Source organism: Manis pentadactyla, chromosome 4, assembly GCF_030020395.1.
Source record: "Manis pentadactyla isolate mManPen7 chromosome 4, mManPen7.hap1, whole genome shotgun sequence".
Classification (NCBI taxonomy): Eukaryota; Metazoa; Chordata; class Mammalia; order Pholidota; family Manidae; genus Manis; species Manis pentadactyla.
Window position 1 is genome coordinate 2,163,581 of NC_080022.1, and position 17,856 is coordinate 2,181,436.

The window sequence follows — 17,856 nt, forward strand, 5'->3', positions numbered from 1 at the left end:
GGATGCAGGACTATAAGTCATAATTTTTGTTGTTGTAAGACACTGAACTCATGATAATTTGTCACAGAGCCAACAGAATGCTAATGTTGTCCCATATTCTGAAATTATTTACCTATTTTCATTCACTTTCCAAGCCAGGCTAGGGAGCTGCACGCCCCTTCCTGAACTGATGTGGGAATTCCGTGTTGCTGGAGGCAGGCTCTGTGCTGTAAATATGCTTTCCCAGCTTCCTGTTGCTTTAAGGGGCTTTTGATGCACAGATGTCCATAATTTTATTTGTTCATTTATTTAATTGAATTATAGTTATATACAATACTGGTTTTGGGTGTGCAACGTAGTGATTCGATAGTTACCTACCTCATTAAGTGCTCACCCCAGTAATGTACTTACATCTGACAACGTACAGAGATATGACAACATTACTGACTGTATTCCCTTATGCTGTACTTTGATCTCTGTGAGTTCATAATTTTAATGGAGTCAAATAACCCACCTGTCTTTCATAGTTGTCTTTTTTGTGTCTCATTTAATAAATGTTTAGTTGAAGAACAGAAAAAAAAACCATTTATATGTTTTCCTTTTTAAAGTTTTAAAGGTTTGCTTTTTAACATGGACATCTATAAGTTACCTGGAACCGATGTTTCCTATTTCATGTGAGACAGGGGATCCTACTTGTGTTAAGAGGAGGCAGACAGCGGGACATTAGCAGGGAGAGGAAGCAGGACTTTGGAGGGATGCCTGCTAACATTCTACACACTCTGTGCAAGCTGTTCCCATGGGGACGGGGAGTCAGGGCCTAGATAATAGACGAGCCCCAGCTGGAGATTCCAAAATGGAGAGGTTGACTCTGACATCACCTCCAAATACATAGTACAGCCACTAACAGTAAAATTCATGCCTCCCTGGGCTGGGACAATTCCGAGGAGATAATAATATAGCCAAAACCCTTCTCCGCTGGACGTGGAGCAAGCCTGAACTCCGGGAAGACTCCACCTGTTCCCGCTGAAACCTAAGCCCACTTAATGACTAGTCATTTCCCTTCATATTGAAAAAAGGCTCCCCATTGTTCCCTCGGCGTGTCCCCCACTGGGTCTGCCCACTGCTCAGCTCTTGGGTATGTACTCTTGTCTTTTCCCAAGTCTACATCTCCAAATAAACTCTGAATGCTCGACAGCTTTTCTGCATCCATTCTTGAGTTCTCTCAGCGAGACCAAGGACCCATTTCTGGTAACATTCGGTTTCTGGTGTGGATAAGTTGCTTTTCTGCAGACCATAGATCCCTGCCCTAATCAAGAATCCACCTATGTGGGGTCTGCTTCCAAGGGAGGCAGAGTGCCTGGTGGTCCCTCTTCCTTTCTCCCCCTCTTCCTCCTGCTCCTCCTCCTGTTCCGTGCACGGGGTGCTCTTTTGTATAAAATTCAGAATCAACTTAGCCACATACCACAAAAAATGCTGTTGGGATGTTGGTTTTTTGTATGAGCCCAAACCTAAGAACTATCAGAACAAGGAACACTTCAATTTTTACCTAAGTCCTTCATGTTTATTAACGAAGTTAAAATTTCCTTCTGAGTTCAGGCCATGCACATCTTTTGTTGGATTTATTTGTAAGTGATTTGTAGTCACCGCTACTGTTGGGGTTATGTATTGCTGGTGCGCAGAAATGCAGATTTTTGCATCATGATCTTACATCACCTGTTTTAACAGTTTGTCTATTTGACTTGCCCCACGTTGGTTTGAACACTCAGAACGATACGAAATAGAGGTGATGGCAGTGAATACCCTTGTCTTAGTCTTCGTTTGAAAGAAAACGTTTCCAGTGCTTTCTCATGTAGAATACTACTTCGGTAGACATAGTGTTGTATGTGAAAGATTTCCTTCTATTTCTGGTTTACTAACAGGTTTTTCATGTTGAATTTCATCAAGATGTTTCTCTCCATCTTTAGAGTTGACCATAGGGCTTTTTTTTTTTACTCTTTTAATCTATTAATAGGGTGAATTGCATTTGTAGATTTTCCTGCATTAAAAGGTCAGTGGAGACTCTGCTTCTGACCAAGATTCAGGAAGAAGAATGGCATTTATCCTCCAGTCTCAACAATAAACAGATCAGTGAAATATGGGGAAATACCAGTGTTCAAGACACTGGACCCAGGAAATGGGAGCCAGTTGTCCGTATGAGGCCAGAAACAGACCAGGTGAGCCGTGGCTGCGGGAGCTCACCTCCGGGCAGGGCCTCTGGCTGTAGAACTGAGAGGGGAACCCGGGGGAGTGGGCGCTGCCCTGAGCTGGGGAGACACAGCTGGGAGCGGGGAGCAGAGGCTGCTGGGACCACAGAACGAAGCAGCCTCAGCCTTGGTGCCCAGGTGGTCTTCCCCACCCGCAGCAGGGCAGACTGCACAGGGCCTCCCGTGGGAAGATGGGCCCTGCTCCAGGACAGCCCGTATCAGCCCTCCCGTGTCACCCGAGAGAAGGAGCTCGCCTCCCGAAGCAGGGGGCAGGGCCACCTGCGGCTTGTTCACTTCTGCAGCCCCCCGCCCACCCCTGTGGCCCCTCTGCTCAAAGCTCCAGGTTGTGCCGGCCCCCAGGGTGCCGGGCCACGGAAGTGCCGTGAGTCGGCTCTGGGGGAACCCCGGCCCTTCCGGGAACCTGCTGCGAAGACCGTCCCGGGCAGGGGCGGGGAGAGCCGCAGTGAGCGGATGGAGAGGAGCCGGTGCGGCGGGGGCCTCTCAGCGCACTGGGGGAGGGCCGGGGCCTGGGCCACCCGCTCCCCGCCCTGGCGTGCAGTGGGGTTTAGGAAGGGGTGTGCCTGGGGGGGCCCCTTCTCCCATGTCCCCCTTGTGGCCGGCGACGCTCGGGCTGCAGCCGGCCAAAGGCCACTGCGAGGACCCGAGCCTGAGCCCCCGCCCACTTCTTCCCCGGCTGGTGGCGTCCCGGGGACAGCATCGCCCGCCGAAGCCCTGGTCTTCCAGAGACCCCAGCGCAGAGGGGCGGCAGGGCGGGGCTGTGCGGCGCAGCGGGGGCACGCAGGGCGCTAGGCCCCTGGCCGTGCCCAGACCCGCCCCACCCTCCTGTAGCCCTGCCGACCGCGGTCTGTCGGCTGCGCACCGTCCCCACTCCGGTCCCCGGCCCGGCCCGCGTCCCCATCCCAGCCCGGTTCCCGCCCCCGTCCCCGTTCCCTCCCCCAGACCGCCCCGTCTGCACCTCGGCGGATCGGTTACATCGGGACCCGGGGGTCACAGCCGGGCCCCACCTGCCTCGCGGGGTCCCCTGCGAGTCCGCCAGGCGCGCGGAGTCGGCGACCCGCAGGCTGAGTTCGGCTTCCGGACCGCGGTGGGGTGGGGTGACCCGGGGCGATGGGGGCGATGGCGGAGGCCCCAAGGCCCGGAGCCCGCCCGCGGGGGAGCAGAGCCAGGCAGGCAGCTGCGGGCCCACCTGACCGCACACAGGCGCGGTGGCGGTTTCAGGGCCGGTCCAGCTGGTCAGAGGCACGGACGAGCCCCCGGCTGGAGCGCCGGGCTCTTCTCCGCGCGCGGCGGCCGCCGGGCTGGGGCTTGGCTCGGGGCTGCACCTCCGCAGAGCCGGCTGCGGGCCCGCAGCAGCACCTGGCTGGCCACTGCACCCCACCTACCAAAGAAGAGCGAACATTTAGAGAGCTTTTTGCTGTTTAAGCTTAACGGTCTGCTTTAGTTAATACATATTTGTGTAAGGGAAAAAAATAGTATATTGTGGCTTCAAAACGGGAACGCAAAATTACCAAAGCCAATGTGAACTTAAAGCTGCAAATCTACAAAGAAACTACTGCCTTTTACTTATTTGAAAAGCAAAATAGCCTTGTGGGCGGGTGGAGATACCCTCTCGGAGGGGAAAACACCCGAAGGGGCATACAGCACAACCCTCTACTGGGCACAGTTAAGGTGCTTATGGCATTACGGTTTATTCCACAGAAGGAAATCTATCAATAATTTTCTCTAATTTATATGCAGCTTAAAATCTGTTAGCTTCTTCGTCAGTCAACCGATTTGACAAATAACTTCAGCGAGGACCCCGACTGCCCCGCGGGGACCGACGCTCACTGCTCCGGCTCAGCCGTCTGCTGAGGTTTCAGGCTGGGCAGCGCCTGCAGGTTCAACGAAGTCCACGTCATTTACAAACTGCCTGTAATCATAGTCTTGAAATAAAAGTGACAGAACATTTAGTGATCATTTTATTATATATTCATATACTCAGGGTGAATTAACCCCTAAGTTCTAAAGCAACAGCAAAAATGTTACTTATATATTTTATAATTCTGGCACCTGAAATAAAGACAAATGGAAAACTATGTTAAAACATTAAAAAATCTGCAAATTTTCATTAGAAGTATTTACATTTGTGTTCTAATGCCAAATTTATAGATAAAATTATTTTAAATTAGATTGACAGAATATGCTAAAATACGAAAATAGAAATAAACATTGTTAAATATTTGCAACATTTTAGTGAATGAAAGTTCAATTATTAATCACTGGTCCAAATTTAGATATTTATTTATGAGTGCAAGGGATCTTATGTTCGTTTAAATTTTTTATCCTTTATTTTTGGTTTCTTAATAGTATATAATTGTAAAGCTTTTAATAGCCTCTAATCACTCGCAGTAGTCATTTCAACATAAACACATAATTCTTCTGTAGCCAGCAAGACTAACCTGTTTGCACCCAATTTTGTCAATCACTAAATATTAAATGTTTTTTACAAATGACTTCTGTAAGTTACAATATAGAAAACATTACACTTATATTTCATAAACGTTTTGATGAGAAGAGAATGACTTAACTTTTCTCATTATTCTATTTAAAGAAATGTTTTCTGTACTTTAAAAATGAATTAGAAAATAATGGTCAATATCTTTTTGAAACCAGGAAGGATCATTTTATAATTATCTCAGTATCTGCACTGTTTTGCATAGCAAAGTTTTATGTTATTTCTCCTTCCATGCTTTTTTCTTTTTTAATAGGGTATTTTTTTAAAAAGGTAATTTTCTTGGTATTACACTTGTATTTTTGAGTCAACCATATGAGGTCTTAGTTTACCAAAAGGTCTTAGTTTACCAAAAATGGAGACTGATTAGTGCAAATTATGGTCATTAATATACCCAGGGAGCACCTTGCTCAAATAGCTCTTTATTATTTTAATGTATTATTTTTTGACATGGTTGGGAATTAAAAATATTCAACAGTAATTGTGCAGTACAAATTTGACCAATTGCACACATTTCTTGCTGGCATTCTGAAGCCCTGCTCATGTAACGCTCAGGTGCCCTGGTCACCATCGGCAGGGAGGGTCCCCTTCCTTGGGTCTCTGGGAGGCTAGGGCCCTGGGAGCACAGGTGTGGACAGGAAGACACTGGGCATTTCCAAGCAGACTTCAGACAAACACTGGCTTTTCCCCACACTACCTGGACAGGATGCAAGCGGAACCAGTTCCGTGTGCCAGGGCGCGTGGTCAGGAGCTGATTAGGAGACTGGATCTGGAGGTTTGGGTCTGTCATTTTAGGTGACGTTCAGGTGTTTTAAGCATCATATGAAGTACTTGAGAAAAGTGAACTTACAGTTCCAATTTCTATGTGGATTTGAGAGGGTCAGGTGACAGGCCCAGACTGGGTGATCTGAGTTGGCTGGTCCTGCTGAAGGCTTATTTGTGAGTGTTCAGCAAAGAAGTGGCCCCATGGCAGGAACCACACCAGGTTTGCCTTGGGTTTTGAGAGGGTTGTTCTGACTGACAGGCATCAGGGGAGCACAAGGGCCCCTGGGACATCATTTTGCACACCTGTATGCACTTTTGGACCTCTGGTGTAAAGAGCTTGAAGTGCCTAGGGAAGGCTGGCAGGTAGCCACCCAGTGCCACTCCATGCCCACGCTGGGCCCCTGCTGCAGGCGGAGCTTGGTCACGGCATCTAGCAGGGTGAGTGCTGAGAGGCCAGTGCTCAGGAGCGGCTACTCTTGACCTTCACTTGTTAGAGGAGGACGGGGGCAGGCAGGAGGCGAGGTGAGAAGGCACAGGAGGCATGTGGACACCGGCCCTCTCCAGCCTCAGTACCACTGCTGGAGCGGAAGCCCTGCGGAGACTTAGCCACAGTGAGAGCCCAATGTGCAAAGGCTTGCAGAGATTTTATGGGAATCACCCTGGCAACTGTGGGATGGGCGCTGGCGCTGTCTGCCCGCCAGCTCCCGGCCCATGGACTGACAGGGCAGCAGCACTTTGCAGGCTTCCTGGACAGCGACTTGGGATCCTCTCCAGACAGAACACTCACCCCTCTGTTGACACCAGGCATGAGAAATGGGACACCGACATCCGAAAACTACAGGGAGATTAGGTCCTAACTTGCCAGGCACAGGGTCCACACACAGCCCACAAAGAAGACCAGCACCACAAGAGCTGGTGGCCATGGCATCGTGCAGGCCTGCCTCGCCTAGGATGGCTTTTAGGGGAGATGGTTTGCAGCCAGGAGGCAGCTAGTGCCTTTTTCAGACAGGATGGAGGAGTGTCAGATCACCGCTGTGTGTGTGTCCTGCCAGTGCTTTTACTCAAGGCCCCCCTTGGGGTAGGGATCTTGCTTCCGACCTTTGCTCCTGAGGCCCCTGATTTGGTCATGGCTGGGCCTTTTCCTGTAGTGGACACACAGACACAAAGCAGAGAGGAGTCAGAGGGCAAAACTGGGGAATAGCATGAGCAGCCAGTGCCCTGGATGTCGGGGAGAGTGTCTCTGGCTGCGCTACAGGCGGCATGATGGGCAAACCTCAGGGCCCTGGCTTGTGCCCTAAGAACATGCAGTGGGTCTGAACTATACACAGAGCGAATGCCGCCCCCTAGCCTTTGGAAGGCGCAGAATCACAGGCAGGGAGCCTTTGGCAAGAGCTTGGAGCTGACCAGGTCTTTGCTCACATGACTGGACTGCTCATTAAGAAGCCAGAGACAGAGCAGAAAGATGCCGACGGGATGCACCTGGACCGAGTGACCATGGAGAGGCTGAGCCCACACAGCGCAGACAGCCTGCAGGGAGGCCCCAGGTCGGGGAGGCCTGGCCCTCACCTTGAGGCAGAGGCGGTGCCCTGGGCAGCACGTGTGTCTTGCGCAGGTTCATCGTGCAGCCAGCTGGGCCCATCAAGTGAGCTTTCCATGCCTGAAATAGGAGAAGGCGCAGGGTCAACCAGGTGACTGAGGGTCCACCCGAGGTGACCTCCTGTTAGAGACAAAACCAGAGGTGGCTCCCAAGGCTGCGGCTCTTGCCCACATCTGGTGCGCCAGGCAGAGGACCCTCAGGAAGTGCCACGGCTCAGAACAAGGCTGATGCATCTTCCCTCCCAGCGCAGCGGACACAGCGTGTGGGTTTCATCCCCTCTGAGGACATGCACTGGGACTGCTGTCACATAGGGGGAAATTGTAATTCAGCTTAGGTGGCCCGTGGGCAGGGGCTGAGGGTGGCCTCCAGGAGTGGAGAGCAGCCCTGGGACCTCAGTCCTATAATGACAGAGACCAGGATCCTGCCCACCACGGCAACGAGTGTGGAGGCGCATCTTTCCCCAGCAGAGCCCGCAGGTGAGCACACAGCGCGGCCCACCCCTGAGCACAGGACCCAGTCAGGTTGTACCAGGCTCCTGGCCCTCAGAGGCTGTGAGGTAATAAATGGGTGCCGAAGCTGCCTACTCTGTGGTGATTTGCTAGGCAGCGTAGATGACTAAAACATGGGGACGGATGGAAAGCAGGACGAACCTGCCGGCCGAGTAACAGGCTTTCCCTCGCCAGGGGCGGGGCCCGCTGTCTGGACGCGCGGGGAGCAAGCTGTGGTGGTGCGGCTGAAGCAAGGCGCTGCGGGAAGGCTACCCCCGCAGGGCCCGGCCCTGAAGGGTGCACTGGGCTCCCTGCTCTGTGGACCTGGTTGCGAACCTGATGTTTTTCTGAGAGAGGGCGAGCCTGGGACAGCTGGGTAGGTAAGGGAGTGGCGGGGCGGCCCACCGTGCTGTCTGGCACCTGAGTTTTCTGTGCTCAGGAGAAAGCTGCAGGGCACTGCTGGCTCTCAGCGTCTCGCTGCACCACATCCCAGGGGGCCGGGGCAGGGGGAGCCCCCCAGCAGGACATGGCAGGCAGACTGCAGGTGGCAGTGGCTGAGGGGCTGGAGCAGAAGGGGCGGAGCCCAACGCAGGTCTCCTGAGGTGGGGTGTTGGGCCCGGTGGTCCCACAGGGCAGAGTTTCCATGCCTGGCATACAGAGGGCATTGCCTGCTGTCATGTTAGTGGAGCAACCAATACAGGGTCTCTGATGCCCTCTGGCCCCAGCCTCTCACCCCCTAGCCCAGAAAGCAAGGCAAATGGGAGAGAGGCTGGGCATGGAAGGCCTGCGCTCCCAGGGCAAGGCAGTGATGCCCCAGTGCAGCTCACAGGAGGGAGGCGAGGACAGCTAGGATCAGCATGAGGTAGGATTTCCGAACCAGCCTGGGCTCAGTTCTGTTGATCTAAAGGGCCCAGTGTGTTACACAACCTGGCCAAGATGCCAGTTAGGGCCCTGATCAATAGATGAAAGCAATGGCTGGAAAAATAAGACCATTTCACGCTTATTTCCCAAAGAGCTGAGGCTCCTTGCAGAGCTGTCTACAGATGTCACGGAAGGGAATCGGGAGAGCAGGCAGGCAAATGGAACAACGCCAGGCGGCGTGCAACAGAGCCAGTCTACACTGTGCGCCCAGAACGGCCCACAGCCGTGGTCAGCGCTGACGACACTTCCTCGTTGCCACTCAAAGTGGGCACTCACCCCAGTGTGAGGCCACCTCCCTGCTAGGCCCTCACCTCCTCTCCAGGGCTGAAGTTCTCATGGCACAAAGGACACCGGTTTGCCAGCTTCTCTGATTTGGCAGCTGAAACGATTTCAGTGAAATGAGATTTAGTTGCTCCTGTGAGTCCTGACAAGGGGCAGCAGACAGGAGGTACCAGCGGATGGCCTGGCAGGTGCAGACCTGACCCCTGGCCTGTGGCTGGGCCTCCCCAGGGCATCCAGGTGTCTTGGCAGGGGCCCGAGGAGACACTCACGGTTACATCCCTTTGTCTCTATGTGTCTGGACAGCTCCTCTTTCAAAACAGCCTCGCTGCAGCGCCAGCACCTCCCAAGCAGGTCTTGTCTGTCGCACTCGGTCAGCAGGTGCTCTGTCAGGCTGGATATCTCGACCACCTGGGCTCCAAACACAGCACAGGGCGCATTGGTGAGAACAGCGCTGCGCACGCCTGTCTCCTGTGCATATGAAGCCTGCCATGCCCTTCCCGTGTGCTCTTGTGAAGGCGAGCATGCATTTTCTCTCTGGTCCGTACCCCACAGGCTTCTGTAGCCATTTAGGGTGGTTGGCAAAGACCACGCGTCCTGCATGTCATGTGCCCTTAATGACGTGTAAGAGCCACTGCTGGGGGGGTTGGATGCTCCGGTCAATTCCAGGGTGACACGAGCATTGTGGGTGGACAGCTTAAACATGTGGCCTTTGGGTTCGCATGCCAGCTCCCTGAAGTTTCTGATTGTGCATGCAAACGGGGTTACAGAAGGGGTGTTCCGAGCTTCTCCTGCCACTCAGACATCTTTGGCAGGAGTCACATATATGCCCTAACACTTCATGGCATGGGTGTTCACAGCTGGCGGGAGAGGCCAGTTGCCCGATCTGGGCCCCGGGGTCTGCACTGCCAGGCAAGGGCCCACCACTCAGGTGGCATTTTCCCAATAGCACTTGCTCCCCTTGTGCCTGTCTCACATTTTGGTAATTCCCACATTATTTACAACTCTTTATGATTATATTTGTTATGGTGTCTGTGATCAGTGATTAAGACTCAGTGAAAGCTCAGAGGATGGTCAGCACGTTTTAGCAGTAAAGCATTTTTAATTGAGTGTGCATGTTGTCAGGGTGCTGTTGCATGCTGAACACACTACAGTCTGGTGTAAACAGTTTTCATGTGCGCTGGGAAACCCAGACACGCAAGGCTCCCTCCACGGTGATGCTCGCTTCATTGTGGTGGCCTGGAACCAAGCACAGTATCTCTGTAGTGTGACTGATACATATTTGTTTACACTTCAATAGAAAAGTGAGAAACATCAACCAAAACAAACCAGGGTATATACATCCCATTACTTTCCCATGACTTTTCCTGAAAACACTAAGACTGCGTATTTTGTGATATGGCCTTTCAGAAACTGTGTGCCCAGCCCTCAGGCTGGGTCCGGCCTGCCCATGCCCGGGGCCTACCTGCTTGCAGTAATCACATCGGGTCAGCATGAGGCAATGCTTCCAGTAATGGAGATCCAGGCCTTCCTCTGTGAAGGATTCACTCCTTTCCCCACAAAAAATACATAAACTGAAACAAAACAGAAAAGTAAGAAATGAAGGCACAGATCGAGTTGAGAAATGTCCATTCTGCTCTGACTGTCCTGGGAGACTCTCCATTTCCCCGATTTGGCTCCCAGTGGGCAGGCCTCCCCCTCCTGCCACGCTGGCCTCCATTGGCTCCAGGAGGTAGAGGTCCCACTTCACTGGGAGGGTCTCAGTGGGGCCGGACAGGCCTTATACAAGTGCCGTGGGAAGAGTCTTCCTCAGGTAGGTGTTTGAGATCAATTAGCTTAAGACGCCTTCAACTTCTAACTCATTAGCATAACCAGGCAGGAAGGGTATTTAAGTCACACAGAAGGATGACATGAAGTCATTGCCCTAAAATTCCCTGTAGATTTTTGTGGTCCCTGCACAGCCGAAGGCATCTGCTTCTCTAGCACCGGTGCCCGTAAGAGTGCCTGTGACAGGCAGACCGCTGCCTTCTGCTGGGGCAAAGGGTGGGAAGTCACCCAGACTCAGCTGAATGCTGGCCAGGTGAAGGGGTGGCTTTCCCACACTCAGAGATGACCAAGAAGAGCCAGTTAAGTTGTCACAGTGAGCAAGGAAGTGCAGAGGGACCTCACAGTGTCTGTACGTGGCTGTCCCTCTAATTGTTGTTAGCAGAGGCTACACACAACTTTACTCACTTATCTAGAAAGTGATTATCGGGAGTTTCTGAAGCAGTAGGTGGGGCTGCTTTCCTTCCTTGAGTTTCTGAAGAAAATAAAAAGAAAGCCATTTAATAACTTTTTGTGGAAATTATTTCTCAATTTTCAATGAGTTTGATGTGAAATCTATTTTAAAATCAGGCGAGGTGCTAAGGCGCTCTTTCATGCCCCGTGCTGAAACGTGGCAGGGGCTACAGCCCTTCGCTGCAGGACTGCGCGCGGCTTCCACAGGGCAGGCAGCTCTCCTGCGAGGTCTACGTACCCCGAGTCTTCGCCTTCACCTCCTCACTTTCTTTTTCCTAAGAGACAGAAACAGGCAGTTTAGGGACAGAGGGCGGCAGTGGGAGCCAGTGAATCCAGGATACATTTGACCCTGGAAATGTGTTCTTGGGTTTTGTTTCAGAATTTCTACCAACGATGACGTGACCGCGAGGGCCCTCCCTGTGGCTCCCATCCTGCTTCGGGGAAACGGCCCCTGTCCAGGCCTCCGCCCTTCCAAGCCGGGCACCCGTCCTCAGTGTGTGCCCCAAAGGGCGCCCCTTGCCTCATCAGCCTGCCTGTCCATGGCTCCGCCGGCTCCCCATTTCTGTCTGAACTTGCAGCCCTGTCTGCACAATGACCAGGGCTTCTGTCTTGTGCCCGCCCCACCCTCTCCTGGCCCGGCAGTTGCCCAGCTCCCGTCTCCCTCTCCACTGGCTCCTCCCGCTCTCCTGTCACTGTGTGTCAACCTCCCAGTGGTTTGGGCACACATCTGGGGAGACTGGTGATTTCCACCCTCCCTCCACAGCCTATATCATGCCTGGCAAACCCTGGAGGCCTAACTTCAAAACACGCCGGGTCCAGGTCTTCTAGCAGCATCTCTCACCAGGGCTGTGGCCGCTGCTTCTGAAGGCTCTCCGAACACAGGGGCCCAGGGGACCCTTTGGTCCCTCCTCGGGGAGGCGACTGACTGCTGCTCACAGCCTTGCTGGCTCTCTCAGCCTCTCCTGACCTACCCTGGGTGTCCGTGCTGCCCGCGGTGCGCCAGCCAGGGGCTCCCCTGAGTCCTCGGCTCCTGGCTCACACGTCTCCGGGAAGCTCTCGCCTCTCTCCAGCTCCCGAGCCTCCCACTCTCCTCCCGGGGGGCCCCTGCCTTGGCACCTTCCTTCCTTGATGAGGCATTTTCGTATTCTCCTTATTGACTGCCCGTCCCACCCTGACCAGTGAGAGTCCACAGGGCAGGGCCATCAGTCGGCTCTGCCTACTGGGGTGGCCCCGGTTCCTAGAAGAGGGCCTGGCACACAAGTGCTCGATACATAGCTGTGGGCTGACCAAGCAAGTCGGCGTCGCAGAGTCCATAGGCTGAGGGGGGGCCCTGGCAGCACAGGCAGCTGTGCATCTGGGGGGCCTCTGTCACACTGGCTGCCATGTTCCCTTCCCCTTGTGCCCAAGGGCGCTTAGGCCCGGGTGGCACTCCTAGTGGACTGGATGGAAAGGTCCCCTGGTCCTGGCCGAGTTTCACTGCTGGGCTGGTGGTAAGTGGTGGACATGGCTACGGTGGGTCCCACTGGCCTCCCATCTCCTCCTGACCTAAAAGCTCTGGGAAACGCTGACTCACCTTTTCTGCCTGCTACTCATTGGTGATTTTAAATCCTTTTTTCTAAAACTTGGGAGCAATTAGGAAATTAAAAATATTCTATCATTCACAAAAGTTCTGGAGATGGATAGTCTTGATGGCTGCTAACAATGTGAATGTGCTTAATGGCACAGAACTGTACACTTAAAATGGCTAAAATGGCAAATATTACATTATACATGTTTTCCACAATGAAAAAAGTGGAAAAGGAAATTCTCCCATTCTCAGAGCGGCCTCACTAGTCGCCCAGAGGCAGCAGGCGGGACCCTAGGCCTCCCCACCCCGGCCCGCGCCCCACTCCCGCCGTGTGAGGGTGGGGCTCTTTTGCTCCTTGCTCTACTTGCAGAGCCCAGGATGGTGCGGCACACAGACACTGAGTAGCAGCAGAGCCTGGACTGTCCTGGCTTAGCCACTTACTAGGTCATGACTTTGAGTGAGTCTTCTTTGTATACTAGGAAAAATAATGCATGCGTGACCTTCTTCAGCAGGTGGCTGTGAGACTGACCACATGTGGGAGTGACTATGAACACCATTTACTGGCTGGCGCACCCCGGGCCCCGTCTCTGTCCCCCTCTGTACTCCTCGTGGCCTCTCTCCTCCTTTCCTTAGGGTTAGGCTGACATTCTAGCATTGAGTTGAAATGTTAGACTTTTTGCCACAGGAATTTCAACATATATTTTGTCATATTTTCTTTCTTTTTAAAAAAATTTTGTCTTTTTGTTAAAGTGGACCTGACCTCTAACAGGTGGGGAAGCATATGTGGCCACCACAGGCTCGGGCTGACAGCAGGCCCTGGGACCTTCTCTCTCTGCTCAGACACTGCGTCACTGGCCACCTCACCCCTTTCCCCTTCTCCTTCTTTGCAAAAGAAGTTTTCTTTTAAGTTAAGGACTTAATTACAAAATCAGTATGAAACTGAATCACAGAAGCAGCAAAGTTCAGAAAAAAGTTTATACTCAACTAAACACTGCCTGGTCCCCTCCTCTCGGGGTCTCCCAGAGGTCCCCCTAGGCTCTCTGAGGGGGAGCACTGATGGGACACCTTCCTTTTTGAAGACACAGAAACCAGACTTTCATGTCTAAGCGAATCTTCCCCATCGCCCCTGAAGGCTGGGGGCTCTGCACAGGAAGTCGGTCCCTCTGCCACCTCCTCGCCCCGAGCTTCTCTCTGAACACTGCCACAGCCACCCCTCTGGGACATGGGGAACACGTGTGATTACCTAACATCGAATTCAAACTATCCAGTGGAGAATTCCTGTTATTTACTCCACAACTAAAGGAAAACAAAGGAGGCATCATTCGCACAGTGCCAGGTAAGGCAAATCCAGCGTGCCGTGTGTCTGCATGAGCAGGGTCACAGGCTGCCAGCCCAGAGCCCGAGGACGGCTGAGGAAGGGCCGAGGAGGGGTGCGCTTACCTTTGCAGCTGGGGCTTCTGTCCGTGTCTCTCTCAGGGCTGCTAACTGTCTTTGTAAAGCTTTAATTTCTTCTTTCTTCCGTTTTTCTGCCTCTTCTGTAGCCGCTTTTTTCTGTGCCTGATATGACAGTTACTCTTTCATTAGAATCACTTTTGAGGGTAGTCTTAGAAATTGGAAGACTAATTACAGTGTATGAATCACATTTCTGATATAATACAATAATCACCAAGACTAGCAGTATAACTAAGGTTACGCGTACATTCACCGGACTAATTTAACAAATGTTTCCTGAAGGCTAAAAGCTGCCAACATCCTTAAGGCTGTCATCCTTCCTGTCTACAGATGGGGGGCTGCGTGTCTCACGGGCACAAGGTGGAAGGGCTGGGGATGGGGGCTCAGGGCACCAACACGCCGAGGGCGCCGTGTCTCCTGCACGTGTGGCTCCTCAGATACCTCGGTGTATTCAATGCACCAGATGCTTCCTGAGCACAGGGTCGGGTCATGACTGCATGGAGTTCACTTACCTTAATTTCAGCATCTGTAGGTCTGCCATCTATTTTAGCAAACCCCTCAAAAATTGTTTTATAGACAACATTCTTGCGTGTGGTGGTGTCATCTGGAGGGAGGTACTCTAGAATCAGAGCCCCGCACTGTCGATACATGTCCAGAATAATTCTGACTGCCGTCTCTCGGACCTCATACACTCTGTGCTCCAGGGCGCTCACTGAAAACTAAAAATAAAGTTGGGAGGTGTTCTTGTTGTTACTGAGCTTTAAAATAATGAAATTAATTTTTTCCAGCATAAAAGAAACATAGGTATCTTATAGACGTCTGAAGAGTGAAATCCTCAGAATTCCAGCCATTATGCTATTATGATACTGTTTACCTTCCACACATAGATGAACTTATGTTTGTATATATAACTTGTGTTTTTGTTTTTTTCCACTTAACACATTCATAAGCACTTTATAGGCTATATCCTGGGACTTCACATCAAGTATTACACAATGTTCCATTCGCAGAGAAGAGGAAATACAATAAACTTCCTGCACCCTCCACCTCGGTTAACTGGAGTTATAACTTTAGTTATAGATCTTTTCTTTTTATTGCAAGGAAATAAAACAGTTCGGCCATCATGCAAGTCCCCTTTGAGGGGCCCCTGGGCTCGCTGCCTTCTCATCCTCCTCGGACGCATGGCTGTCTGGAGGCTGGCATGTCGCCCACCTCAAGTCTGCGTTTATGGGAGGGTGTGCGCACATAGTTTTGGCCTGACATTCTAAAGTGCTAGCCCTTCTGAGGTTGTTTTTCTAGGTGATGTCCCTTCTCAAGAGTTGGGCATGACCCTTCATCCAACCTGTGCCGTTCATCTACCTGTACCTGGCTGTCCGTCCCAGGGGCCTGGTGTCAGGCACTCATCCCGGCCGGACTGCTCTTCCCACTCTGGGCACATCCAGGTCACCCAGCAGCCCCCTGGGCGTCCTCACCCACCGCGGCCTGAGCCTGCTGCACTGTTCCAATCCCTCTCCAGTTGAGGCGCCCTCAGGAGCTGGACCACCTCCACAAGCACTGACCTGAGGGAGCCCACCCCCACTGACCACCTCCTACCTTGCCAGCTCACTGCCTCTGCAGTGCTGGTGGGACCCCTGGCTCATGCTGCCACATCTCCCTCTGGCCCTTGCCGCCCTGCATGCCATGAAGTCACCCCTGGCACTCACACAGTCACACGATGCCTCACAATCCAGGAGCCCTCCTCCTTCCTGTGCATTCTCTGATGAAGTGGGCTGCAGCTGCAGACCAGAGAGTCATGCTGCCTGGTTTCCCGTGGGTCTTAGCCGCTGACAGTGTGCACAGTAACTGATGCTACTGGTCTGCCTTCTCAGACGTCAAGGGGAGCCTCTCACCCTTCTTTCTTGCCCCTCAGACCCCCACTGTCTGTCCTTGGCTCTGAGCTGACTGCCTCCTGCTAAGAGGATGACTGGTCCTTGCCCCACTCTGAGCCAGACTTCATGTGTAGCATGGGGTCTGACCCCTCTGGCCGCCTCAGGGACTCTGCTCCCGCGGGTGAACCCTCCCCACCCTTCTCACTTCTGTCCATCTCTCCTTCTCCTTTTCCCTCCATCTGGATCAAAACATGCCACCAGCATGTTACAGACCAGAATACAGCTCAACACCAGCCTGCCAGTCATCCCCGGGGCACAACTAACCACACTCGCCAGGCCCCTGTGGCTGGGTGGGGCCATCCTGGTCAGTGGAAATGCAGTGGGAGGGGCCTGGCCCATAAAGACTCCTGGTCACCACCCTCTGGCCTTTCCTTTATTCAGGGAACTCCAAGGTCCTGTGGCAAAGCCGGTGGCATTCCACTTGGAGGAACCTGAGTCCCTGAATGGCTGCATGGAAAAGAGCACCTGCTGTCTCTGCAAACCACCTGGACAGCAACAGGAAGAGTGGTACACCTGGACTGTGCCAGGCCTGAAGCTTCAGTATCTACTGACAGCCCTGGAGTTCAAATGTGTGAGATAGCCTCCGTGCTTCTGCAGTGGGAGCAAGAAACTGAGCATGGACGCAGGGAAGAGGGACCCATGTTGTGTCAGGCAAACAGGTGCTACAACGGTTGCCCCTATGACTCAGAAGGCAGTCACAGCCTACTGAGCTGCTTGCGCTCGAGGTGTATGGAAACAATCAGGATATTGGGTATTTGAGCTACAACCAGTGCCTCTGGCTTCTTTACAAAATAATGAGGGGACCTTAGAGAATAAGCAGCCGGTAGTCATAAATGAAAGGGTGGGCAGCCCGAGGTCTGAGCAGAGGGGCACCCCGGCCTGGCATGTGCTAACTGGCATGGGCACAGGAGCCCTCTGAGGGCCAGTGTGAGCAGCCCACAGGGCCCAGGACAGAAGCAGGCAGCCTGCGGAGGAGTCTGCAACCCAGTCCAGGCAGAGGTGGTGAACTGACTGGGGAGCAAGCAGTGGGGGAGCCCTGGCAAGCTCTGGACATCGGTTCAGGAGGAGCCCACAGCACTTGGTGAGCAAACGGAAGAAAAGCAGTGCCATTTACAGACACGGGGACGGCTGAGAGAAGCGGCTCAGACATATGGCAGGAGTTCGAGACAGACGTAGGAAGTGTGTGGCCTGACACCCATGGGGAGATGCTGAGTGGGACAGGCCAGAGATTCCGAGCCTTCCACAGGTGGCGAGGTGCGGATGAGACCACCAAGGGGATGTGTGTAAAGAAAAGGGAAGGATCAGGCCTGGGCATTTCAAACTTAAAAGTTGGGAAGATGAAGAATCGGTACAGGCCCCGAGACACGGGGCTGCGCGCTACCAGGGGACACGGAGTGGAGGCGGTCCTCCCAGAGTGATCCAGTCACGGTGTAAGGCATGCCTCCAGGCACGGAACATGTGAATGGAGAGGCCTGGACACCATCTGCCTTTCTGCCGTGCAAACCTAATCATGTCAGACCCCAATCCAGTTTCGGAGTCAGTCAGTGGATATGTGGACTCAGCAGAGGAGAAAGACAGCATTTAAATCGTATCAGAGCTGCCTCCGCCTCCTCCAGTGCCAGGCACAAAGGGCAGCCAGCCAGGGACGCTGCATGGGAGGGCTTCTTACCTGCCTGGCTGGCCAAGATGCTGGCTACACGCTGGGAGCTATACTCCCAACACGTCTGAAATCCATTAGTGGGGAATTTGATTTGGCAGCACCTTTCTCTCCCTTGACTGCCATGACTTCAATGGGGTGTCCAAAGCACAGTCAATTCCTGTGCAAACACAGTTGCTATCCTCTATCAC

General features: G+C 52.9%; 1 protein-coding gene across 5 annotated transcripts in view; it reads right to left on the bottom strand.

Moving 5' to 3' along the window:
* Window positions 1-3,782: 3,782 nt before the first annotated feature.
* Window positions 3,783-17,856, bottom strand: part of CEP104 (centrosomal protein 104) — a 40,838-nt gene continuing 26,764 nt past the window's right edge. For 4 of the 5 annotated variants that reach the window (XM_057499645.1, XM_057499644.1, XM_036882760.2 and 1 more), the window contains 9 exons: window positions 14,593-14,799; window positions 14,069-14,185; window positions 11,300-11,336; window positions 11,017-11,083; window positions 10,250-10,358; window positions 9,057-9,195; window positions 8,817-8,884; window positions 7,066-7,156; window positions 4,189-6,641 (listed from right to left, as the gene is read on the bottom strand). In XM_057499645.1, the coding sequence (XP_057355628.1) occupies window positions 6,526-6,641; window positions 7,066-7,156; window positions 8,817-8,884; window positions 9,057-9,195; window positions 10,250-10,358; window positions 11,017-11,083; window positions 11,300-11,336; window positions 14,069-14,185; window positions 14,593-14,799 (951 nt within the window). In that variant the 3' untranslated portion in view covers window positions 4,189-6,525. Of the gene's footprint in view, window positions 4,166-4,188; window positions 6,642-7,065; window positions 7,157-8,816; window positions 8,885-9,056; window positions 9,196-10,249; window positions 10,359-11,016; window positions 11,084-11,299; window positions 11,337-14,068; window positions 14,186-14,592; window positions 14,800-17,856 lie in introns of those variants that run through there. The other variant, XM_057499646.1, reaches the window with a different exon arrangement.